The sequence below is a fragment of the Maylandia zebra genome, linkage group LG9, assembly GCF_041146795.1.
Source record: "Maylandia zebra isolate NMK-2024a linkage group LG9, Mzebra_GT3a, whole genome shotgun sequence".
Lineage (NCBI taxonomy): Eukaryota > Metazoa > Chordata > Actinopteri > Cichliformes > Cichlidae > Maylandia > Maylandia zebra.
In genome coordinates, this window is record NC_135175.1 from 12,226,535 (window position 1) to 12,253,728 (window position 27,194).

Here is a 27,194-nt window from a genome sequence, read left to right on the forward strand (position 1 = left end):
ATGTCTGTAGACATTGACCAGGGGTCAGCCTCATTATATCAGAGCTCTGCTGACAAAGCTGAAAGAGACGCAGCCTGTGACTTGAAATATGTGTCCAGCATAAACATGCAGGAGCGCTTTGGACAAACTTGATGAGCACTGTAAATAAGAAGTCCCACGTGAACTCGGGTTTCAGTCCAGTTTATTCCTGATTTGTGCTCACACAGCCATTTTAGAGTGTTGCATCATTAATGTGATGAGGCTTCACTTTGATAGCGTTAGGTGGACATCTGGTGAAACATACAGAGTTGTCATACTGAATCACTACTTACTGTTTTCCATTGAATTTAACGTACACAGCAAAGAGAAAAAAGCTTCATCGTGGACTCTCTTTGCAGTTTCACTTTGCAGAATCGCTGAATTTTCTATACATCATCTATATTAACTCAACTAGTGATCGGGGCATTTGTAGGCCTTTATTTCTTATTTCATCTGTTTGATCAGTACAAGTGTTCATTTTTAGTGTGAAACAGCTACTACATGTACTCTGAAATGTGCCACGTTAAAGTTAGTGCAGTATAGTGTTCACACATAGTCAACATGTTTCAGAAAAAAGCAATCTGCTGCTTTAGTTCACCAACTGGGCTTTTATTGTGAAACTCAAAGGATAACAAAGCCAGGTGTCATCCTCTTTCAATAATTTCAGATCAGGATCTTATGTTTAGGTCTAATGCATATTATCTGACAGACAAGTCTTTGTTTTATTTTGATTTTTACAAACAAGAGTGAATTTAAAAAATGAGCCAAAATGAACAAAGGAACATAAATTATGTTAGGAAAAGTCAACATACGTTGGTCTATTTTTTCTCCCTCGTGCTTCAGGGTTAACGTTCTCCTAACATCCCCACCATTCTCCCAAACTAATGAGAGGCTTTCTTGAGTGTAATTTATGATTTTATTGAATGTACTTGTTTTTGTAATGTGCGTTTGTGCAGATATTACAAGCGGCTGCAAACCCTTGTCAAAGACCCTCGACACGACTGCGTGCTGTTTGCCAATGAATTTCAGAAGTACTCTTACTGTCCACGAGAGAAGGGCGAGAGCCAGGAAAAATGGCAGACCAGGTCAGTGCTCATTATTTACCACACTCACTGAAGTGTACAGTCAAGTTGCTGCAGCACATGTAGCATAGAAATAGAGTCTATAGAGTCTTTTCCTTTCTCATTTTTTCCTCTTTGTCATGTTTTTTCTTCTACTTATACTTCTTTGACTTCATTTTGTTTTTCTGGGTCAAAGTGTGACGTTACATGTTTCACTAGGTGAAATTTGTAAATCTCATTAATTATAATGGAGATTATGCTAATAAAACATATTCAGTTCTTCAGTAAAGATGAAATACTTGCACCATGGGAAGTCCCCAATCTTGCCTATTGCAGCGTAACTAAGGGAGGATTCAGGGTCACTCAATCCAGCCCTAACTATAAATCAAAAAGGAAAGTTTTAATCCTAATCTTAATAGTGAGAGGGCGTCAGTCTCCCGTGTGCAAATAGGAAGCTGGTTCTACAAAAAAGGGCATGAAGGCTGATGCTCTGCCTCCCATTCTACTTTTGTAAACCCCACAAATAAGCCCGCAGCCTGAGAGTAAAGTGGGTGTGTAAAAGGGGTTTGATTATTCAAGACTTTTCTGTGTAAGAAGATTTTAAATTAAATTCTGGATTTAACAGGGAAGCCAGTATGGGAGAAATATGTTCTTTTGTTCTTGGACTGGATTAACTGAAGGTTTTTCAAATGATGCTTTTAGGACATCCTGATAATCATCCAATCACACAAAATGTCTTTGACTGCACCTGCTGACTACTTCTGCTCAGCAACTCTTGAAAGGAAATTGTGTTTCTAAAAATGTTAAGTCTCTGGGTTTAAAAAATATTTTGTGAAAGTGACATAAATGTATAGTTCACACGTGTGCAAAATTCATCTGGGAGATTTAAAAATGTAAACATTACATTTGAACTTTCTTTCAAATTGTGCAACAGGCCAGCGGTGCAGATGCATATGGCACTTAGAGCACACGTACTGGCTAAGATGTCAATCGAGCATTCATAGTGTTTTGTCCCAATAGGGGTTCAATGGGTAAAGGGGTCATTTTAACATTTTCAAAAATGTTTTTCCTCCACTTCAGGTAGAAAACAAGTGCAGGAACAAAGAAGTCAGGAGGACTTGTGAATGGCAGCTTAAAAGTGATTAATATTTATACCAGTTTAATAGAGAAAAGCACCAAAAGGATTTAATGAGTGTTTTTAATAATAGAGACTTGGTTGTAATGTTAATCACGATCTGACAAACTTTTATGTTGTGCCAACAAATGAAGCTAGAAGTGCAGTGTGTTCTCATGAAATGTGTTTATTATATAGATAAGGCACTCAATTATTTATTTTTTATATTCTTTCTGTGGAAGCACCATTTGAATTACAAGTAGTGTGAAATCATAACTTCCACCTACAAAACAGCAAAAACTTAGTGGGATATGTTAAAGATTATTGCTTTAGCGGGCAATTTGCTTTCATGCATCTTATGCTAAACTTGTGAGTTCATTTAATATGTGTGTGTGTGTGTGTGTGTGTGTGTGTGTGTGTGTGTGTGTGTGTGTGTGTGTGTGTGTGTGTGTGTGTGTGTGTGTACTCAGCTGCAGTGTGGTACTACAACCACCTGGCAGGAATGATGAATATAGTGATGATCACTGAGGATCCTGAGGCCGTAGCTCAGTTCAGCAGCCTGACGTCTGGAGTGTACGTCATCTCCGTCCAGGTATATGAAATACCTTTATAATACCATCTACTCTATATCGGCTTCTTATATGTAGCCACCTTACAGGGATTTATCATCATGCATTTAGAGAAACACGTGGTTTGAACACCTAAAACTGAAAGTCAGCTCTTTGTGTTAAAGTCGTTGTGTTGGAGCCTATATGATGGAACAGTTGGTTGGTCTGTATTATTTCACTAATCTTCAGTGGGACTATTGTAGCATGTAGCAGGCATGGGTTTTTGAAACACTTACATTTTTGGCAGCAGTATTAGAACAGTCTCACTTAGAAGTGAAATTGGTGGTTGTTGTCAAACTTTCGGTCATTACACATGATTTCTTGGTTAAGTGACAAAATGTAAATATATGTGGCATTTAGTCTGTTTACATACGGAGAGCTGCACTTTGTTTTTCAATTCATGTCAGCCTAGCAAGCATGCTGTGGTTGTATAAAACACAGTGACAATGAGTCAGAAAACTATTAAACTAGTATGTAAATGAGAATTTCGCTAAAGGTGAAGGTCACAGCCTTGTTTGTAATTGCACTGATTGATCCGAGCTCTGTCAGAAAAAAACAGTTACACTTTTTACCTATTTGTCGATACACTGGTATCGCCATTTAAAATGGTCAATAAATGACAGTTAAAGTAAAGAAGAGAGGTTAGAAACAGCCTTTAGCCATGTTATGGGTATTGATATTATATGTTTGGCTTCACAGGTACTCTGCATCTTCCCTCTTGGCAACGTGTTTGGAACGCCGCAAACACGAGTCGGTCAGAGAGTAAACTCATTGCTCAATAAGGACTGATATCAAGTCTGATGTTTATTTAAAGGAAAAAGAGCAGTACATGCTAGTAGCCGTGAAATTAATATTACATCGCTTTCTATTGTGATACATTTTTGATACATTGCTGCCAGATTTGTATATTTTTATCCAAACATACGTACCCGGGTATTTTTGAAAACGCAGATTTTTCTATGTGTTTGCGCCTTTCGTCCACACGTAAACGGCGTTTTCGGTCACTGAAAACAGAGATTTTCAACCAGAATTGGTAGAATTCATTTAAATTGGTTGGTTTCCTAAAACGGTCGTGGCGTTTAAGCACGGTCCAACAATTAACAACAGGGTTGAGGTTGTTGCTTTGGGAAGCCCATTCCAAAAACTCGCTTTATTTATTCTGAAACCAGTTCTTATATCTATTTAACTATTATTGTAATACTAATACTGAGGACGTCTAACTGTATCAAAAGGTTTAAGCATCTGGCTGTTGATTTGAGGTGAATTTGAAAGATTTTACTCTATTTCTCTTTCTCGAACCTGATAAGGTTAAGTGGAAGAGGATCCAAAACTTAGGCCCTTGAAGGGATGTTACTGGAGCTAAGAAGGCCAACTGAAGTAATTTATTTCTTGACCTGTGTGTTTTTCCTTTGCCAGGATTATTTGCAAAGCTTCTGGTCAGATCTGCAGGCAGCCCATGAACTGTTTAGCTCCATTTCTCAGGCACAACAAGAGACAGAGGGCGACGATGGGGAGAAAGAGTTTCCCGAACATCTTCCCGCTGAAGTCCTGGAGGCTGGTATAAAGTCTGAACGTTACATTCAGGTAAAAATGTACCAACCTGTTGTTGGGTCTAACGCTCAAACCCCGCTGACTCAGCGCTTTCTTTTACTTGCTGCAAGGGGAGAAGGTCTTCATCTGATCTTAGCCCAACTCCAGCCTTCCCTCAAAGCCCTTTTATTAACTTCAGTGGTCACACAAACATCAACATTAATGATGCGACAGATAAGACACGCACATGTGAACGTGTGTCTCTGCAAGAGTGAACATGTGATGTGTGTGTATGTGAATGTGTCTCTGTGAGCATGTGATGTGATCAGTGATGTGTGTGTGTAGAAAACAGAGGTGAGCATTCATGCTAAAGATCTGATCATCTTGTGCAATGACAAACATATTGATCCACAATTCTCTAACTCCTGTTTTAAGTATACCGGATCTCTCTTTAAAACACGAGTTTAAAACAACTGCAGGAACAACGTTTAAATATTTTAGTAGCTTTAAGCCTGTTCATTTTTCAGAGAAACTGCAGGTACCTTTAATACATATACTAATCTATACTAACGAAATACACTGATGAGTGTAGGGAGTGTGCTGAGGAGGTAGGAGTATTTGAGGGGCTGACGAATAAAGAAAATGAGATGAAGAGCAGGACTGTTATTGAATGAAGAAGATATGAACTGTCTCTAAGTTTTCTTGCAGTTTAATTTTAAAGGAGAGAGACAGAAAAAACACATCATTATTATTATTATTATTATTTTAAAAAGTCATAAAGGGATTGGCAAGTTACTTTCAGTGAGTCCCCAAGCAAAACATGGCTTAGTATTTGGGGTAGAGACCTTTGTTGCCAGTGGTAAGACTTTTCTTGGTATCAAGTGGAGTAGTCAGAGGGTGACGATGGGGAGAAAGAGTTTCCTGAGGCAGATGGACATCTGCGTCTAAAGGTCAAAGGTCACTCTTTCGAGGATGCCAATGTTCACATTTTGGACAGAGAGGACAGATGGTTTGAAAGAGGAGTGAAAGAAGCCATCTATGTCCACTGTGAGCGACCATCTTTGAACAGAGGCGGGGCTTACGACACCAACTCTCTGCCATCTATAATCCAGTTTTGAGATCCTTCCCAGACGCCTTAACGCCCACTCACATCCTGGGCCATCTGACCTCAGGAATTCGCATGATAAGGTGGGGCCAGGTTTCACAATGAACACACCCGAAACTCTGGCTGATTGGGACCCACACCCAGTTTCACACCTTGGCTCAGGCGATTAGAGGATCATCAGGGGGTCCTTTTGTCCCTCTGTGGGGGGATACTCCCTCTAGGTTTATATCTGGGACTCTCCACCATTTGACCTTAGAACTGAAGAAGCTTCTCGGATGAGAGGTGAAACGTCTTCAAGCAACTTAAAGAAGTCCAGACGCTTTTCTTTGCAAGCTCCTTTGACTACGATGACCTGGATGACTGAGAACCTTCACAGACAGTTTTTGGTTGATATTCTATCGCTCTCCATTAAATGAAACTAACATTAAAGAAATAACATGAATAATTGTTCTTTCTTTGTAACTGAGGAAACCTACAAATTCAGCAGTGATAATTATTTCCCCAACTGTACCTGAGCAGGTATGGAGATGTCACAAAGAGAAGGCAGTGGAGTTTTTCACCAGATTGTTTAACACAACCTCAGTGGCAGAAGAGTAAATGTCTTGTTTCATTCCTTTTTACTAGGGTACACTGAATGTTAACAAGCATCGGGCACAGAACGAGGCTTTCGTCAGGCCGAAGAACTTCTCAACCAAGAGCACAGGTGAAAATGCCTTACATTTTCAAAACAGGTGGAACAGACACATTAAACTTATATTTGCTAGACGTTTCTGATCTCTTCTCCCGACTTTGACCCCCCCTATCCATCTTAGATCTGACTTGGGATGTGCTTGTGTATGGTCGAAAAAATCGAAACAGAGCGGTGCATGGGGACGAGGTTGTGGTGGAGTTGTTGCCCAAGAACGAGTGGAGAGGGAGGGACACAGCCCTGACTGATGGGGATGAAAAAACTGGAGAGGACAATGAGAGTACACCTCTGCCAACAGGTGGGAATGTTTGTACTCCATTCATTCACATTTGATTTATTTTTGTATTTAATGATATTTTGTGTATTATATTTTCTGTCTGATTTGCCTAAAATATGTTCAGGATATCTCACAAATAAGTAATGAAAACAATGAAGCATCTTGATCGAACCACATGAATGGTTCGATCCGTGGCTCCCCGAGTCTGCAAGCCGAGTATCTTTGGGAAAGATACTAACCCCAAGTTGCTCTCCGATGCATCCATTGGAGTATAGTGAGTGTGAATGTTGCTTAGTAAGCACTTAAACGCATAGAAGGAAGTGCTTGTGTGAATGGGGTGATTGGGTGAGAGTAGAAAAGAGCTGTATAAGAATTAGTCCATTCACCATTCTTGTTTATATCACCTGCATGAAGCAACATTATAAGAACATATTTGGGTGAAATAACATTTGGAAGCTATTTTCTGGACAGGCATTCACAATTAAACTTTTTTTAAAGTTGCTACTGATTTTTATTACAGTTCTGGTGTAATTTGGCACAACTGAACCTCTTCTCCATGGTTCCATTCGTCAGGGAATAGCTTCTTGACAGCCACATTTCCAGAGATTCAAATAACGATGAAGTTTCGTCGAACAACTCAAGGGCCAAATGCATCTCTCAGGTTCTGTGTCACGTCTTTGCTGGTTTTTCCTGCTTTTTAATGACATGGCAGATATTGTTCATCTTCTGTAGAATTTTTTTTACGTCTGACACCTTTTCTTTCGTCCAATACAAAAGAAAGTTTTAAGTCTAGGAGACACAAATGGCAGGGAACGCATCCTGAGCTTCCACTAACATACAGTTCCCTTTACCAAACACAACAGAACAGAGACAGACGGGGCCCCATAAGTTTGCCAGTGTAACCTCGCAAATGACAAAAGAGAGAAAGAAAGAAAAACACTAATTAATTAAGCACACAACTCAGGGCCCAGTATTCAAAAGGCGAGGAACACTCCTGCAACTATACACGTGGACTCGCACAAATAATCAATAATCTTTTCAGCTGTGGCAGACCTAGAACAGGGAGGGATAGTTCAGGTGCAAAAATACTGTTTTAGCTTGTCACACTTTTAATTTGGCTAATGGGAACACCCTGTGTTTTTACATAAAAAATATGCAACACATAAAATACATTTTAATCTAACTGGAGGCAATTGACCATTGTTAACCCTTCTTATTGTTATTATTTTTACACACGAGGTCCTAAGGACAAAAAACTTCCCCCCCCTGCGGGCGGTCAATCCTTCAAGCTCAGGTCCTCTACCAGAGGCCTGGGAGCTTGAGGGTCCTGCGCAGCATCTCTGCTGTTCCCAGGACTGCGCTCTTCTGGACAGAGATCTCAGATGTTGTTCCCGGGATCTGCTGGAACCACTCGCCTAGCTTGGGAGTCACCGCACCGAGTGCTCAGGTTACCACGGGGACCACTGTTACCGTCACCTCCACATCTTCTCAAGCTCTTCTCTGAGCCCTTGGTACTCTAGCTTCTCATGTTCCTTCGTCCTGATGTTCCTGATGATTGCTAAATCTGTCACTACAGCCGTCTTCCTCTGCTTGTTCACCACCACTATGTCCGATTAGCCATCACCATTTTGTCCGTCTGTATCTGGAAGCCCCGAAGCATCTTAGCTCGGTCATTCTCCATCACACTAAGGGGCGTCTCCCGTTTTGACCTCGGGACTTCCAGGCCATACTCGGCACAGATATTCCCTTTATACTATGCCGGCCACTTGGTTATGGCGTTCCATGTATGTCTGCTAGCATCTTGCACCCTGTTGTTATGTGCTGGATTGTCTCAGGGGCATCTTTACGCTTGTATCTGGGGTCTTGACTGACTGGTCTGGTAGACCCCAGCCTCTATGGATCTTGTACTTATGGCTTCATGTGCTGCCATTATTAGTGCCTCTGTGCTCTATTTCAGTCCAGTCCAGCCACTGGTAGGATTTCTGGATGTGAGCTAGTTCTTTTATCTGTTGGTGGTACTGTGCAGGATCCTGTCCTTCCATGATGGTTCCTCTTCTTGCTCCTCTTTCTTGGGTTTCTGGTGCCTGAGGTATTCACTAAGCACACCTGAAGCCCCTACCAGTCAAAAGTGTGGACACGCCTTTTTTTTAGTGGTTTTTCTGTCATGGCCTGGTACTTCTACATAGTAGATTCTCACTGAAGGCATCAAAACTATGAATGAACACATATGTAATTATGTAGTACATATGTATATACCGGCTCCCCCCCAGTGCTGCGTTCTTTCTCCTCTGCTCTTCTCCCTGTACACCAACTGCTGCACCTCCACCCACCAGTCTGTCAAGCTAATCAAGTTTGCAGATGACACCACCGCTATTGGACTCATCTCGGACGGGGACGAGTCTGCCTACAGGAGGGAGGTTGAACGTCTGGTGTCCTGGTGCAGCCACAACAACCTGGTGCTGAATGCCCAGAAGACAGTGGAGATTATTGTGGGCTTCAGGAAGCACACAGCCCCACTCCCCCCCATCATCCTGACTGACACCCCCATCACCTCTGTGGACTCATTCCGCTTCCTGGGTACCACCATCACCCAGGACCTGAAGTGGGAGCCTCCGTCACCTCCGTCATAAAGAAGGCTCAGCAGAGGATGTGCTTCCTGAGGCAGCTGAAGAAATTCAACCTGCCAACACGGACGATGATGCAATTCTACACCGCAATCATCGAGTCCATCCTCACTTACTCCATAAATGTCTCTCTGTACTGATGTCTGACATTTAACCCCACAGGTCGTATTGTAGGGATCCTGCAGAGGAACTGGAGAGACTACGTGGTAACTTTCCCCACTAGGGATGGGATTCAGTCCCAGAGCAGGAATTCCCAGCGGATACTGACCATACCTTGGGACCAGCGTATTCCTAAAATCCGCATCAGTACTCAACAGGCTGAAGCTCTGCAGGTCTGACTTGACTTACATCTATAGGTTGATTTTATTTTCATGATGTACATTATGGCTTAGTCACATGAGTAAAAATAGGACGGCACCTGCCTTGTAACAAAGAAAAAACGCTGCTTTTCCAGTGATTGCAGTGAATATTTTGCATTCAGCGTTCAATTACAAGTAGTTACGGCAACCAACTGGTCGATCAAAGGTTGAGAATACAACACTGTCAACCTCTGGATGAACGCTTTCAAGGTGATTGCCTTGAAAAGCAGGACTCTATCTCCAGACCATCTTATCACCATTTGATTGGTGTTTTGCACCCTTTAAATAAAAGTAACTGACTGAGAGTAGTTGCAGAATTAGTCCCCGTCTTCCAAAGAAGCATTTCAAAGCCAACAATATTGCAAATTCATTGCACATAGCAACACCGATCTTGTTTGCGCTCCAGTCTCTAGTGTTACTATAGCATTATGCTTTTGTCTCATAGTGTGACCAGTGTTTACTAAGTGCTGTCTCATTTCTATCCCTGTCTTCTCATCCTCACCTAGGACCACAGAGTTGTGGTGCGCATTGATTCATGGGAAAGCACGTCATTCTATCCCAACGGCCATAGTGTACGGGTTTTGGGTCGAGCTGGAGAGCTTGAGACTGAGGTCCAGACCATCCTCCTAGAGAACTGCATCCATATTCTTCCTTTCTCAGACGCACAGGTGAGAGCACCTACGTTAGAGATAAATTCAAGTTTTTACATCTCTAAAAGGCAAATTCCACAAGCCTATATAGTATGTTTCACCTTTCGTATTTAGCTGTTGTGAACCCATCAGCAATTATTGTGAATATAAATATTATGATAAAATGTGATTTTTTTTTTGATGTCTATAAATTGCAATTAAACAGTTAAATTCAACCATAATTGACGCAAATGGTGGCAAATACCCATCTACACAGTTTGGAAATACTTTGGTGAGTAATTTGCTTCATCCTGTGTGATAAAACTTGCAGGATTCTAGTAAGTTAAGTAATTTCAGAAAATATGTTTTTGTTACTAATTCCCAGCTCTGGTTGTACTTTGGATGTAGGTTTTTGATTGTTAAGGATTAATAAGCTTCAGAATTGTCCAAAAACAGCTGGACATTATTAAAACATTATTACCAAATCACCAAGCAGTGAAAGAACCCTAGCAGCTCCATATACCAAAAGCTTGGGGAAAAAAAGAGTCTGGACTTTTTCTTGAAGATGTTTCACCTCTCATCTGAGAGGTTTCTTCAGTTCTAGGAGAAACTGGTGCAGAGTCCCAGATTTTAAGCCCTATGGGAGTGTCCCCCAGGAGAGATGGACCCCCTAATGATCCTCTACCTAATCACACGAGCCAAGGTGTGAAAATGGGTGTGGGTCACAATCAGCCAAGTATTCGGGTGAACCCACTGTGAATCCTAGCCCCAGCCTATCATGTGATTTCCTGAGGTCAGATGGCCCAGGATGTGAGTGGAAGCGTCTGGGAAGGGATCTCAAAACTGGATTATAGATGGCAGACAGTTGGTGTCGTAAGCCGCTGCCTCTGTTCAAAGATGGTCGCTCACAGTGGACATAGATGCCTCTTTTACTTCTCTTTCAAACTATGTCTTCTGACAGCTGAGTCTTGTCTCATTTTAAGAGCTTCCTTTACATGTGTGTGTTCCCTCTTTTTTCCTTCAGGCTTAGAGGGAACATGTTCTGCCCGGTGGTGTAGGGTCCTGATTACTCAAAGTTTGTGTTCCAGAGGGTGATGGGAGTCAAACAGGAGGTACTGGTCCATGTGTGTGGGCTTCCAGTAAACTTCATGTTGAGGTTTCCGTTCTCTTTAATGCGCACGGCAAAGTCCAGGAATGGCATACTGTTATCCTTTGTGTCTTCCCTGGTGAACTTTGTTTTTATCCACAGCGTTGATGTAAACAGTGAAGGATTCTACTTCCTGGGTTTTGATTTTGACCCATGTGTCATCAACATATCTGTACCAGTGGTTAGGTACTGTCCCTTTAAAAGAGCCAACAGCCTTTCTTTCCACCAGTTACTCCTAGACCTGAAGAAGCTTCTGACAGGTGAAACGTCTTCAAGGAACTTATAGAAGTTTGGACGCTTTTCTTTCCAAGCTCCTTAGACTACGATGACCTGGATGACTGAGAACCTTCACAGACTTATATGACCAAAAGGTTTGCAAGTTGACAGCTCGGTCCATAATAACCCTTAATGTGGTCACCCTACTGTCAGCTTACTTGGCTAAGCTCTTTCAGGACATTGGCCACCTGCTTGATAAGGGCACCTGTATGCATTTTCCCCTTCTCAACCTCATACCAGTGATACTGAGTGGGGTGAGGGAGGAGTAGCTGTCTCTCATTTTTATAGATCCCATACTGGCCCATCAGGCCATTGATGGCAGAACTAGCTTTTCTGTTCCACTACTGGCCATGACCATTGCCTTTGAACATTGACTTGGCGTGATTTTTTTCTTCCACATCCCAAATGGTCAGCACTCTGGGCGTGGCACACGAGTGGCTGATTTAAAATGAAGCAGGTCTCTCTCTGAGAGTCATTGTGAACATTCAGAATGCTAGATCACTTTCTACATGCTCATTTTATGAAGTATTTGAGAGATTCCTTATCTATACTCTGTTTAGGGATGGGTATCGTTTAGGTTTTATCCGATACCGGTACTTTTGAAACTGTGCGGGTGCTTAAATGGTGCTCTAACCGTTGCTTCCTTCTCTCACCCCAACCGGTCGCAGCAGATGGCCCCGCCCCTCCCTGAGCCTGGTTCTGCTGGAGGTTTCTTCCTGTTAAACAGGAGTTTTTCCTTCCCACTGTTGCCAAAGTGCTGCTCATAGGGGGTCATATGATTGTTGGGTTTTTCTCTGTATCTATGAAGCGCCTTGAGGCGACTTTTGTTGTGATTTGGTGCTATATAAATAAAATTGAATTGAATTGCTTAAAGAATGGAGAACACAAACTTTGTCCAAAAACCTCTTATGTTTTTATTTTTAGCAGTCTCTTTTTTCTGCAAAATGATAACCAAGTTAGCCTTTTCTTTTGATACAACATACCTACTTTGTTTGGAACCGGTGAATAATGGAAAACATGTTTAGCTGTTTGTTTTTTTTGTAAAAAGATAACGGTGTTAGCTTTTTCTGCAGCTACAGGGCATGTATGGTATCACTCTATCAAACAAGAAGACAGTCGCATGTAACTACGACGGTGTTTGCTAGTTCACCTTACATGCATTAATGTAATAACGTGGTTAGCCTACTCAACGTAAATTACACACGAACAACATTAAGCTCCTCACGCAGAGAAGAACGGTTGCTGCTGCATCATCATCCGTCTGCTACACTGGCAGGGCTAGGGGCCAGGACTCTCCTCTTCGGGTTTTTGGGGGATGTTGCTAACTCCAGGTCCAATAACAGGCAACCCACCCGCAGCAGATGTGCTCGGTGTGAAGTCTCGCAGCAAGCTATCAAATACGGCGCATTTCTCTGCTTTTAAAAAAACGCTATTGCGTTGCCAGGTGTTTCATTGGATTCGAGGTGTTACTTCCTTTGCACAGTATCACAGTATCACCTTAAAGCACTTGTTGCTGCTGAGTTTGCATATTTTGCTGTGAAGTACAGCCAGACTTTTGACCGCTTTGCCTTGGACATTTAATCTGTAGCTCTGCTCTCAAAGAACATACGTACCTGGACCCGCCTACTATCCTCGGAAACGTAAAATGATTGGCTAGAATCCAAAGTGTATGACATCTCAAGAAAAAAAAAAGCCACCCGTATCCGGTATACCCGCACCCAATGTTCCCTCTAATTTTTCATGTGTCTGAGCGAACACAGAAACTCCCTGAGCGATCCCTTGGACCACTGTGAGCAACAGCAGACGTGTGCACTGTGGTGACGCCAGCATTGAATCCATGCAAGTTACATGGTTTATTAAAATAATAAAATTACAGCATTTACATTTATGTTAGACTACTTTTAATTAACTATTTTAGCCCACTTACAATGAAAATTTAAAAAAACAAAACAAAAAAATCTTGTTCATGACCTGTGTAGCATGTTAACACTATTGGAAGTAAAAATAACTTGAACTCCAATTTTGAAAACACAAGTTTCTTTGGTTGTTTTTTTCATAAAGCTCTGACTTGTATTATGAGTCTGTGGTCTGGGAGAGAGTCTGTAACTCTGTCTGCAAAATACAGTAAATAATGACCAATGTTGAGTAATTAATTATATAGTTACTTCTTCAAAAAAGTAACTGAGTTATGCAAACAACAAAGTTTTTTGCAGCTGTTTACCTAAAAATGCAGCCAAGGCGTTTTTTTAAATAAACATTTTAAATTATTTAGAGAACAATCATCAAATTGCATCAAATCTGATGCCACACAAATTATTTGTGCCACTCCAAAAATAATTTCTGTCAACTATGAGATGAAGGAGAACAACAGCCTGATACCTGCAGGCCTGACAGCAGCAGATGTGTCACTGCTGTAACACCTGTAACACTCAGCAGTCGCCTCATTGTTCTGACACACACTAAACGTCGCCACGCCGCTTTGCTCGCTAAAACACCGGTGTCGGCACATAAGGACGCTGTCAGAGCCTGTCAACGACATTGATTAGCTGCGTATATACGAATGTGAATCGCATTACTGGCTGGATCCCATACGGGAGCAGCCAGTCACTGACTAACACTGCAAAACAGACTTGTTAAAGTATTGATTTTAATTTCAATTCAGGTTAGATTTTTTTTTTTTTTGTGCGCAACGCAGATTTTCTGTGCGCAGAGACCGTGCCAGCAGTGCGCAATTGTGCACACACACAGCTTCGAGGGAACATTGCCGGTACCCATTCCTAACTCTGTTCCACATGTGTTATGTTTCCTTCAGGATTAGCTAAATAAGAGAGGATTATTTTCCATTTATTAAACTGCATTTAGCTACTCTTTCGTATCACATTTACTTTGGGAATGCACCAATTGGTCCACATCCTGTTTATGCAGGGCCCACTTTTAAACGGTAAATTGCTGAAAATGTAGCCATATATAGCGCTTTTCTGTGTCTTGCACTCCTTTGCATAGATTGAAGCATCTGTGTGTTCCTGTTTTGTTGAGTGTATCTGTCTGTGTGGCTGTTGAAGGCTACTGAGAGTGTGACCTTCACAGTTCACCAGAGGACCATCTATTACATTTGTTAGGTTATGCGTTTTTGATATTATTGCATCCTCACTGGCACACTCAGTCCTTAGTGTGGGCTTACCCTGCTCCATACCTTGTTAAGGATAAAGAACTTACAACCTGGAAGTAGATTATATCTCCCATAGTGAGATACAGAGAATGGTTGCTTACCAGGGTAACTCTGGTTTTCTGAAACCCAGGTGATGTTTGGTTTTCACCTCCAAACAATCGCAGTCAGAGATCAGGTGAAAGAGGAAAGAGCAGAGAGCGTCAAAATAAAAGGGAAATTATGGGAGCAAACACCAGAGTTTAACAATTGTTCATCACTAAATACAGTACAGATATTTTAATAAGGAGAGGTTATTTGAAAGAATGAAATTGATTTACTGATGAACAGAATTTAAACAGGTGATTTGCCGTTAGACTCAGATGGCCTATCTCAGCGGAACAGAACCCCGTCTGTGAAAAGGATTAGAGCAGGAGCCCCGAGAGCCTGGAAGCTGGTGGTGGAATGGTTGAATGGAGCATGAGTGATGAGATGAGGCGTGTACAAGGAAGAATAACCGAGGACACAGCATGAATGCTGATTGGCCTGGAGAAGGTGATTGGACTAGACCACTTCAGGAACGCCTTTAGCCACACCTCACCAGGTGTAGACAATCGGCAGTTAAACCTAGGCAACACCTGAAGACAACTGCATTTCCACTGTAAGGAGTGTAAGGGTTGCAATGGGCTGTAACAAAGGACAAGCACAGATGAGTCCACTATCATAGACTGGAACATCATTCATAACTTTTTATGTTATAAAGGGGGTGGCAGTAGAGCTTCTGTGATTGGTCACATCAGAGAGTGCTTGGTTATCAGAGAGTTACCATAGTAACCAAAGGTTTTAAAGATTGCAATATAGCTATTGTTGTCCAGAGGGGCCGATGGTGCGATATGGCAGCCTCGCTTCTGTCAGTCTGCCCCAGGGCAGCTGTGGCTACAACTGTAGCTGCCTCCACCAGTGTGTGAATGTGAGAGTGAATGAATAGTGGCATTGTAAAGCGCTTTGGGTGCCTTGGAAAGCGCTATATAAATCCAATCCATTATTATTATTATTATTATTATCAAATCAACAAAATATTAAAGAATCATTAAATATGTGGAATAGTTCATTCTTTCCTTTTTTCATCAGTGGTTTACACACTGGCTTGCAGGCAAAATGTCACTGGTTCGATTGCAACCGGAGATACAAATCAGGGTTGTGCCTGGAAGGGCATCTGGTATAAAACTCTGCCGTATCAAAAGATGCTGAGCTATCAGGTGTGGTGACCCCTTGTGACAAGGGAGCAACTGAAAGTGAAACACTGTTTTGCTTTGTCTTTGTGTAAAGTGTCCTTGAGTGTTTTGAAAGGCGCTTAATAAAATGTATTATTATTATTATTAATGTTTTGTATAGAATCATAACAAAATGTGAAAAGTTCAAAAGACTATGCGGCTGTTTAGCTGTGCCTGTCCGTCTGCCATCAGCTGAGAGAGATGCCGGTCAACTCTCTGGAGAAGCCGTGGACGGTAGACCCCTCTGAGGTGGCAGAGCGGCGGGATCTTAGGGACAGTCGCCTGGTGTTCAGCATCGATCCACGCGGCTGTGAAGATGTAGACGACACGCTGTCTGTACACAAGCTCCCCAACAGAAGGCTGGAGCTGGGAGTTCACATTGCTGATGTCACTCACTTTGTCAAAGAGGGTTCGCTCACAGACTTGGAGGCACGTTCAAGGTGAGGAACTGGTTGGAGTGGTTGGGTAGAGTAGGTGGGATATAAAAGGATAAAAGAAAATTACAGCATCTTGCATAAGTGTTCAGAGGAACTTTCAGAAGTACAAAGAGGCAAGAAAGTTGTTGCCTGAATTAATGTTGCATCAGCAGCATGCCTTGTAGCGCAATTATAAATAACACAGAGGGCCACCTTAAATAAGGCTCGTGTCTGATGTGAAGCATTAAGCCTTAAATGTCTATCATTTAATCACATGTAGAAGGACTTCACAGGGTCCATGATGGCTTTGAAAGTATCACTGGCACCAGGAATTGAACCAATGGTCAGCACGTTGTTGGTTCAATCCCTGATGCCTTCGGGCTTCATGTTAAAGTCACCTTGCACAAAATACTTAACCCCCAAATTTCCCTGGATGCATCCGTTAGTGTGAGTGTGCATGTGAGAGAAAATGCTTAAAGGTATAGACTAACGCGCTGTATGAATATGTGTGCGAATGGACGAATGCTGGTCGTGCTAAAAGGTGGTTGGGGTTCTCACAGTAGAGAACTGCTACACACAGAACACAGTGGTCCATGTTGTTACGAAGAACTTGTGCTCATTTTGAGTACGATGCCATTAACAGGACAGGGGAATGTTTCCGCTGTGGGAAAGCCTGAGTGATTTTCACTGTGGCCTTCATAAACATATATTACTACGGGACATGGCAGCCATACTTGTACACAACATTCAACCAGAAGGTCATGCAGCAAAAAAAGGAAAAATGAGTCCGCTTCCAACTAAATTAGTTTTATTCTACTGAGTGGTAGAAGTAAAGAACAGTGTGTCACACATCATTTGTTTTCAGATCCCCTTTGTACAGTTACGGGTGTCAGGAAAACACCGGAGGTCACATGATGGCATGTGACCTTGAGTACCTGATGTTAATGGTTTGTCTATAATTGGCTTTCAGTGCATCTTATTAATAAAGAGGATGATGATACAAGACAGTTGAACCACAGTAATAGAACAAGAAGATATTCATCTGTGTTTATGTCCAGATATATGCACATGTTCTGATTTATTTATTTATTTTGTGCTGTATTGTACAAATGAATAAAACTGAGTTTAAAATATCTGCAGTAAATGAAGTGAAGGTCGGGGCTGCAAAAGTAATGCTTGCACTTGATCTCCACAAATTTTCCTTCCTGGGAACATGCAGCGATGACACCATGTGACAGGGAAGCAGCCCAAAAAAATTTGTGTCACAGCTGAACGGCCGACAAATCTGCAGCAAATGCATTCTGCTGTCATCTCGGTGTAATCTCGCTATAATCCAAAATCTCTACGGAATTCTTTCAGCACCTTGTTGAGTCTTGGAAGTGAAGAAAGGAGTGTTCAGAAGGCAGAAGTGTCTAACCCAGTGCTAATAAAATGTATCTGATAAAGTGTAGTCTGCAGATAAATTAGTAAGAAGGTCCATGAAGTGCATGTCGTTTTTTAAAGGCAGCAGCAGCAGCAGCAGCAGCATGTACAGAAGATGATTGAGAGCCGAGTGAGGAGAGAAACTCCGTGTAGACTGTTAACAACGTGCACTTATAAAATAATACTGAAATCTTACTATATATTTTTTATGTTGTGATTTTTAATGTAGTTTTGGTCCTCTGCTTTCTCTCTGACTTACTCTAAAATTCCATTTTACATTTCATAGCTGTCCACAAAGCAGCGTGCAGATCACCCACCTGTCCAGCTCGCCTCCACACTTTAAAGAAGTAAATTAAAATCTCATGATTGTGGTTTGAAGCCTTAAATTCTATTTCAGAAAATGGGGAATATTTATTAAATCATAAGAAAAACATTTTGCTTATTTATTTCATCCTTCCTGACTTATTAATAAACAGAAGGATGAAAATGACAAAGGTGGAACAAACTCTGAATATTTAGTACTTATTTTCAAATTATGTCTCACTTTTGATTAGAAAGAAGATGATAAAGCTGCTGCTTTGATCTCATTGCCTTTTTATATTTATTATGTCACTTCTTAAGGGCTACAACCTACTACCTGGCAGACCGCAGGTACGACATGCTGCCTGCTATTCTCAGCGCAGACCTTTGCTCACTGCTGGGAGGTGCTGACAGGTTAGTAGACTTCCCATCACACGTTTCATTTTCATATGCTTAAAATGCATGCTAGTTGTGTAACTGACACTTTCAAATTCAGGTATGCAATGAGCGTGCTTTGGGAGCTTGACGCAGAATCCCTTGAAGTCCAAGAGGTCTGGTATGGTCGTACACTCATCCGCTCCTCCTATCAGCTCCACTACGAGCTGGCTCAGGCGCTCCTCAACGGAGAACAGGTTGAGGTAGCGGAACTGGCCAACCTGGGTCCTCAGGAAAAGGGTTCTAAGCTAGCTCAACTCACTGAGGCACTTGAGATGCTCACACATGTAGCCAGACATCTTCGGGCAAAGAGGGACAGAGGAGGAGCGCTGGAGCTGGAAGGAGTGGAGGTATGATTGGTTTCTTGTATCTTCATAGAGTATTTTGTGTGTTTTGGTAATGTGTGTACTTAACAGTAAGACTATATAAATAAAGACTGCAAACATTTAAGGTTCATGTTCTTAATTGAAAGCGTAAGCATGTTATAGCTGAGTGTCTAACCCTAACACATCGTCACTACTGACGTCTAACATACGACACAAAATGATTCAATGAATCTGAAGTGAATCAAACAAAGTAAACCGTGCACATAGCTTCAGTGGAGAGAAATCCATTCTGCACATTAAAAACTGGAACCACTATCTTTCTCGCACATTTCAGCTGCAGAAGATTCTCCCTTCTAAGCTTCTGTCTAAGTGAAAGTTTGACTTAACCTCTGTGTTTGGTCATTTTGTCAGATGACATCATGGTTAGAAAATTCAGTATCAGTCACCCCGAAACACTTCATACAGCCGAGGGGAGGAAATCAGGTCAAAAGACACCTGTGGAAAAGGGCCAGGGATTAATGATAACTAATGATTAAATGGAGATTGGTCTATAAACATGTAGTCAGTGATAATGATGACAAAGAGGTGATGATGATGTTCGGCGTCATCATGAGAATCCCCCAGCTGCCACGGTCTATTGCAGCATAACTAAGGGAGGATTCAGGGTCACCTGGTCCAGCCCTAACTATATGCTTTAGCAAAAAGGAAAGTTTGAAGCCTAATCTTAAAAGTAGAGATAGTGTCTGTCTCCTGAATCCAAACTGGAAGCTGGTTCCACAGAAGAGGGGCCTGAAAACTGAAGGCTCTGCCTCCCATTCTACTTTTAAATACTCTAGGAACAACAAGTAGGCCTGCAGAGCGAGAGCGGAGCGCTCTAATAGGGTGATATGGTACTACAAGGTCATTAAGATAAGATGGGGCCTGATTATTTAAGACCTTGTATGTGAGGAGCAGGATTTTGAATTCTGGATTTAACAGGAAGCCAATGAAGGGAATCTGCTCTCTCTTTCTAGTCCCTGTCAGGACTCTTGCTGCAGCATTTTGGATCAGCTGAAGGCTTTTCAGCGAGTTTTTTGGACATCCTGATAATAATGAATTACAGTCGTCCAGCCTGGAAGTAATAAATGCATGAACTAGTTTTTCAGCGTCACTCTGAGACAGGATATTTCTAACTTTAGAGATGTTGCACAAATGGAAGAACGCAGTCTTACATATTTGTTTAATATGTGCATTGAAGGACATGTCCTGGTCAAACATGACTCCAAGGTTCCTCACAGCGTTACTGGAGGCCAAGGTAATGCCATCCAGAGTAAGAATCTGCTTAGATACCATATTTCTAACATGTTCAGGACTCAGTACAATAACTGAATGAATTTAGACGCAGGAGTCTTCCAGGTCTTTATGTTTAGTTTGGTTTTTTGCTGTGTTATTTACAGAATTACAGATGGATACCATATATTTCTTTTCATCGATAATAAATTATAGTACGGTCTAATAGAGACGTTATTTTTAAAATCAGGCGTCTAAGCAGAACACGTTCCTCAGCAGAAAACATTTTATCAGAAAGTCATTTCAGTGAGAATATTGGAATAAAGAAACCAAGCACTCCACTGTGAAACCACTGACAGTTTTCACATTAGATCACAGCCATTTATCTACAGCGGCTGGTCGGCCATCTGTTAAAACCTCATATGGACAATTCCTGTTGTTCTATAAGATGCTCTCTAATAGGATGTCTTGGATTTATTTATTATTCAGTTATTGCATTCCTGTTATGGCTGTACGCACACAGAATATTGATATGAAGTAAAAATGATTCTCTCGGGTTGCTTCTGGGATAGTGGAAAAACCAATATATTTCTAAAAGTGTGTTTAATGATTGAGCTGCCACCCAAAAATCAAGTTCTTATCTTGACAAAGCTGGATTATTGACCGCTGGTGAAACATCTGTTGTCCTGAAGGATAAGGACAACAGATGTTTCATCTTGATCTATTATATAAAACAGCCAAAACTGTGTTCAAATCCAAACTTTCTGGCTTCTTTTGGTTCCTGCTGAAGTGCTTTGGGTCCCCTCAGTTCATCCTTAGTCTGAGAAAAGTTTTGTTCTCTCTTTAAGGCACATTTCCTTTGAGCTAACTTAAACTCTGATTGGCTGTCCACTATAAACAAAAAGCATGAACAGCAGATCGGTGGAGTTTCTGTGCCCATGAGCAGAGCTGTGTGCCTGTTAGGGATATGTGTTCTTACTGGTATGATAGAGAGCTGAACGTAGGAAAGACAGTAGACTGTTTTCAGGTTGAGATTCATTCACATTTGGTTCTCCGTGCAGCATTTGTTCCGGTGGAATGGTGCATGTTCAACTGAGTTAAAGTAAACTGTAGTAAAATGTGGCCCACTGATGCATTTTCATATTCTTTTTCATTGAAGTCACGTTAGAAGCATTTTCCCTTTTCAGGTGGGTGCCCAGCTGGATGAGGAGAGGAACATTACGGCCCTGGTCCCTCGTCAGCCCCTGGAGGTCCATGAGACCGTGGCAGAGTGCATGATTTACGCCAACCACTGGGTGGCCCGCAAGATCCAGGAAGCTTTCCCCAACCAGGCCCTTCTAAGGTGTCACCCACCACCACAACAGGAGCTATTCAACCAGCTGGTGGACACTGCAAAGGCCAAAGGTTTCACCATTGACACCAGGTAATGTTTTTGACTGTTCAGTATAGAAACTGAGGAAATGCATATTGTAGTCCAACGCACATCATGTTCAGACACACAAGTGTGTGAACCTGAAATGTTTGATAACACGGGGACACACTCAGGTGTCACATGAGCAGTCAGACAAGAAGAAGACATGTTCCTTCAGCTCAGGTTGAGGTTGAAGCCAAATATGCTTCCAAACCAAAGACTAGAACATATGATGAAGCATATCTTGCCTTTGGCTTCAGCTTCACAACAGCTGTCGTGGCAAGGTCGGTCTCCCCGACAGAATTAGTTTCCCCTGCGTCGGGAGCACACGCTGGGCTGTCCAAATCACGGACAAACAGGATCCCACATTCTTGATTTTCAGTTCACAAACACTTCTTATAACGACTAACTACTCCTGAAACTTTGGAGGTTTTAGCTCTTTACACAGTAAAGTTACAGGATAAATATAATTATCAGGCAAAATGTCCTTCGTTTGTTAAAATAATCCCGTCTGATACCACGAGAGGACAATAAATATTTCATTTTCTGTTGTAACCCTTAAACTGAATGGTAATGTAACGACACTCAGGTTTCACTTTTTTACAAAACTAAAACATCACTACTTCCACGTCTGACTGTTTGTAATGGAGGCGGCGTAACCTGGATCCACACTCCGTGCCCAGCGAACGCTCGCCACGCAGGGGGAACACATGCTGTCGGCGATGCCGACCTCGGCACAACGCTGATCCTGCCGCAGTTTGTTCCCCGGTTCAAATCCCGGACAAACAGGATCCCACAGCTGTTTATGCTTTTAAACCCGTTTTGCACAGAGAGCAGTGTTGAATATTCTCACACGGGAACAAAACAAACAACTCAAATAATTAAAGATGGTTTGTTTTTCTGTTTTTTAAAAGAGGCAGTGATTTATTTAATTACAACCTGTAATCTATTACAGTTAACTTTTATTTGTTTAACTGTTTACAAAAGGTCTGAGGATCTGAGGCGTGGAATGAACTGCAATGGAGTTTGAAAACAAAATATGAATGTGCGGTTGGAGGATTGTGGGGGGGGGGTTAAACCAACAGCAGAACCGGTCCCAGGACAAGAGACATGGTGATGCAAGTAGCTTTGTGTCACTGACTGCTGAGATGAGAGGCCTCACTCATCCCTGGTTTCTGGCTCTGTTCCTTCAGGTCCAACAAGGCTTTAGCTGCCTCACTGGACCGAGCTGTGGACCCACAGGACCCCTTGGTGAACAGGTTGTTCAGAATGATGGCCACCACTGCTATGTCACAGGCTCTGTACTTCTCCACTGGTGCTCATCCTCAAGACCAATACTACCATTATGGTACGATACCGCTGCACAGCTTTTATTGGCTGCACTAGAGTTTCAGTGTGACTGTGGGTCAGTCCATCCATCACACGTCTGCACACACTTGTCCAACGTCTGTTGTTTGTGAAGAATTATTCGACTGAGAACTAGAAAGAAGGCTAACGTGCTGATATTTGCTTCGTTGTCGTAGGTCTGGCTCTGGATCGCTACACACACTTTACCTCACCCATCCGTCGGTACGCAGACATTGTCGTGCACCGCCTTCTTACCGCAGCCCTGCACATGCAGAGGGGCGTTGTATCTGGTAAAGCACCAGCCAGTAACAAAGAAGTGGAGGAAATGGCTCACCATGTCAACAGCAAGAACAGGGTCAGGGGTGTTTTATTGTTTGTGTTTTTCAATGATTCACCTCTTACTCTATTAACAGAAGCTGTGCTGACGTCTGTGTTTCATTTGCAGGCAGCACAGGCAGCCCAAATGCGATCCACAGCACTGTTTCAGTGTCTGTTTTTCAGAGAACGAGACCCTCAGACAGACCCGTGCTGTGTGGCTGACGCTGTTGTCTACTCCATTCGAGACAACGGTGTCTTGGTGTTTATCCCAGAGTAAGAACCTTCAGTCCTGTGTTTTGTTCTGCAGTCTTCTTCTTTTCCTTTGTTTAATGGAGCTGTACAGCAGCTCACAGACGGCCAACCACTCGTGTATTTTTAATAGACGAATTCAAAGTTTATGACAATGAATGAATTTGTTGGAAGATGTAATTGCACGCTAATCAATGTATATTTAACAGTATACACGCTAGTTTTATTTTCTCTTAAAAAACCTCAAAATGAGTTTTAAATTGTATAAATTTACTAAACTAATTCCTTAAACATTTATTGTGAGCAGGGAAAATCGGCTAAAACCCCGAATCTTTTCTCTACCAGGCTTTAAATAAGTTAATTGCATTGCTGAAGTTGAGTCTGTGGGGAGGGACGGTGCTTTGGAGCCAGCCTTGTGTTTGTGGCACTTCTACGTTAGCTTAGCTAACCTCTGGAGGTTGCTGCTTGTTTATTGCAAGGAAAGTGTAATTTAATAACATCAGTGTTCTCCATGCTTGTGGTGTTACAGGGATTTGCAATATTAACAGTTTATTAAAATGTAACCTGTGGTCATTTTGAGAAGGCTGTAGAATCCATGTAATGATTAAAATCACAGGGCGCAAAGCAGGTTGAGTAATATCACTGAGTAAGTAAGGCTGCCTCTGACCACAGCCATGTTGTTCACAGGTATGGTGTGAGGGGGCCTGTGTATCTGAAGAACAAAGAGGGCCTGGTGGTGGTAGCGGGACAGGACGGCAGCTGTGATTGGCAGGGTGGCACTGTGCGAAAATACCCGGACCGCATTACCACCACCTCCAGCTGTGGCACCTCCACCTTCAAACTGTTTGACCACATCACCCTAAGTCACAGAAAACGCTAATCAATCATTTTAGAAGGTTTCCAGCAATGCAGCGCCTAAAGGCGACGATTCCAAATATATATGCATGAGTGTATATGAATCACAGGTTCATACGACTACTGGATCTTTTGTGGTCCAACATTAAGAGACGTTTTATGATCTTGTTGTGATAAAGTGTTGTGTGGTTGCTGCTTTGTTAGCTAATCTCAAGGTAACAAAACGTCAGTAAGATGAATGAGACGAAAATGATTCCTGAAAATAAATCATTTAAAGTTATTCAGTTTATTGTTTTTAAATATTATATGAAAACAAAAACATAAGTGTGGGGGGGGGGCTCTCCTCCAAGACAAGAAATGTAATGCTTCCAGTTTGTGGCGTTTCTACACAAACCTTTTTGTAAAGGGAGATAAAAAATGACAGTGGGCGGTAATTGTTTTCACATAAACGCCTTTAAACGCTGCACGGTCGCACTCTCTCTCTCGCACTCGATAAATGATCCATTGTTGCTCTGCACACGTTTGTTACCACAAACGTCGCATGCACTTATGTCATTGTCATGAGACACTCTTGCAAACAAACTCACGGTTTAGTAACACAGTAGAGCAGCGTGTTTACGGGACAGTAACAGTAATCTAATTACCTTTTTTGCAACAGTAATCCCTTACTTTACTCGTTACTTGAAAAAAGTAATCTAATTATGCGTTGCTGCCCATCACTGGCGTCAAGTTATATTAAGTTCAGGCATGTTACACACGATGATTGTGAGGAATAAGTGCATGTGATTTAAGCAAAAAGAGCAGGAAACATTACCCTAAGGTTAGCTAACAAAAAGAAACTGAAGTAACGGTGTGTTATTCTCACATCTTTGGCTTTAAGACATGAAAAAGTGACAGAGTACTGCTGCTTCCACTGTTATCAACATCTTTTCTTTCTTTCATGGACTTATCCTGGGGTCATAAATGTCAAAGGGCAAAGGCAATGCTAACAACATAGCTTACTGATGGATGATGATGGATGACACATGTGGCCAAAACAAGATAGAAAGAAACATTAGCCCAAACACAAGTTGTCCACCACAGCATTGACTGCTGTCAAGCTATGATCATATCAAACAAAGAGATGATGATGATATTCAACAAACAAATCAACAAAACAACAACCTCACTGTGACACTTGACCGAGGTCACAGTGTTAATGAATGTTTTTCTCCCCCTCTGCTCCAGTCTCCACGTCGTGTGAATGTTAGAAAGCACAGTAAAGAAAGTTCGTGTACGGATGGATGAACGTTTGTTACATTGGATACGTGTGTGTAACATACGTATCCAATTTATCCTATTTATGAACAAAATTGTGGCACAGTCGGAAACTTCTCCACTCTACACCACTGTCTACTTAGCTGTGACGCTGCGCACAGTGCTGAGAGGACTGCTGTTATATATTACGTCACAAACCTTAAGTGGGCCTGTCTTTGCATAGCATTCCATTAGACTATTTTCAGTAGGTGCCATTACTGTGTAGTGATCGAACTGAGGAATACTGTGACTTACGTTCTCTGCTCTCTTCAGGTTCGTATTTCTGTCCACTCTTCAACTTGCCACGCTGACCGTCTAAACCTCGAGGTCATCAGCAACAAGCCTCACCACAGTGCCAAGTCCCAGCAGCCCAGCCCTCAGGGCCGCAGTCAGCTGGTCAAAGAGGTGGTGCGTCAGAATGAAGAGGCGCTGGCTCAGGAGAAGACAGCCCGGCGCCCCAAACTCTCCAAAGAGGAAAGAGAGTTTCGTCAGAGCAAAACTCCCAGTCTGTACTCTATTCTGGAAGAAATCAGAGAGTTGGCTCTGATGGATCTGGAAAGGGCTTCACGCCTCCCGGCAACAACAGCATAGAAACGCTGTAGCCCAGCTTTACCTCCAAGCAGACACTTGTGAGAACTGCACGCTGTGCGCTAACAGAACGGTGATCATTGAAGATCACTCGTGCTGAGTCATCCAGGTCATTCTTGTAGCTCCAGATTGTGTGTGGACAAACCACACGAGTGTGTGAAGTCACAGGAAAGCAAACACAATATTAAGTAAAAACATGTCCCGCCATCTTTTTAGAAACCAGAGTCAAACCGAATCAGTGGATACGTTTTGTAAAAGTTAGTTTTTAAAATCACATCAAGTTAAACTTAGTTGTAAGGAGGATAGGGAACGTGTTAATGCCAGTGAAGTGTCAGCAGTTACTTTGACAAGACCTAGTACTCACTGCAAATGTGGTTCAATCCTGCAGGAAACTAGTCAACTGCAGCAGGTTAAAGAAGTCTGGTAACAAAAGGCTTTTCTCTCAGCACCAGTGATCTCAATATCTCACTGGTGGGATCAATGTCTTGTGTAAATTAAATGTCTTGTGTTATAGAACCATTTTTGGTGAGTTCACACATATTGTACTACCTGTGACCACTTCATACAAAACCCAGCACGAGTATTGTTCTGGAGATGATAAAACGTCCACTCGTCCATTTTCTTCTGCACGTCCTGGAATCTGTCCCAGCTGTCATAGGGTGAGAGGCAGGATACGCCCTGGACAGGTCACCGGACTGATAAAACTTCATGTCACTCATTAGCAGACTTTAAAATAAACCCGTAGAGTAATGAACACACCTGAGGTTGGTTGTGTTGGAAGTGATGTATAAAACTAGGATGTATTTATCTTATAGTTTGTATATCAAGAGCCTGTATAGAAGACACCAACACCAAGGACATTTTTATTGTTTGAACTGGTAAATAATCAGAAGCGTTTTTTGGTTTGTGGATTTTAAGATTGTTTTCTAGAACTACCAACAGAAATATGAACTGTACATAACTATTTCAATATGTGTGCAGTGGCCTGTAATTAAAAATGGTGTTTTCATTAGCGCAGATGGAGCCACTTCATCGTGTTGCGTTTCATGTCCCTGCAGTAGCTTAAGAAAAAGAACTGTTCATAATTGAACGAGCACTTAATGCTTG

At 42.0% G+C, this 27,194-nt stretch overlaps 1 protein-coding gene across 1 annotated transcript; it reads left to right on the forward strand.

Moving 5' to 3' along the window:
• LOC143420559 (DIS3-like exonuclease 1) lies at positions 1–27,104 on the forward strand. The gene is made up of 17 exons (XM_076888755.1): positions 1–23; positions 975–1,113; positions 2,660–2,785; positions 4,218–4,385; positions 6,061–6,139; positions 6,249–6,422; positions 9,188–9,357; positions 9,891–10,052; positions 16,048–16,295; positions 18,315–18,407; positions 18,490–18,778; positions 21,211–21,446; positions 22,628–22,782; positions 22,958–23,136; positions 23,227–23,372; positions 24,036–24,206; positions 25,772–27,104. The coding sequence occupies exons 1-17, from the start codon at positions 1–3 to the stop codon at positions 26,088–26,090; spliced, it is 2,877 nt and encodes a 958-aa protein (XP_076744870.1). The 3' UTR covers positions 26,091–27,104.
• Positions 27,105–27,194: the final 90 nt, after the last annotated feature.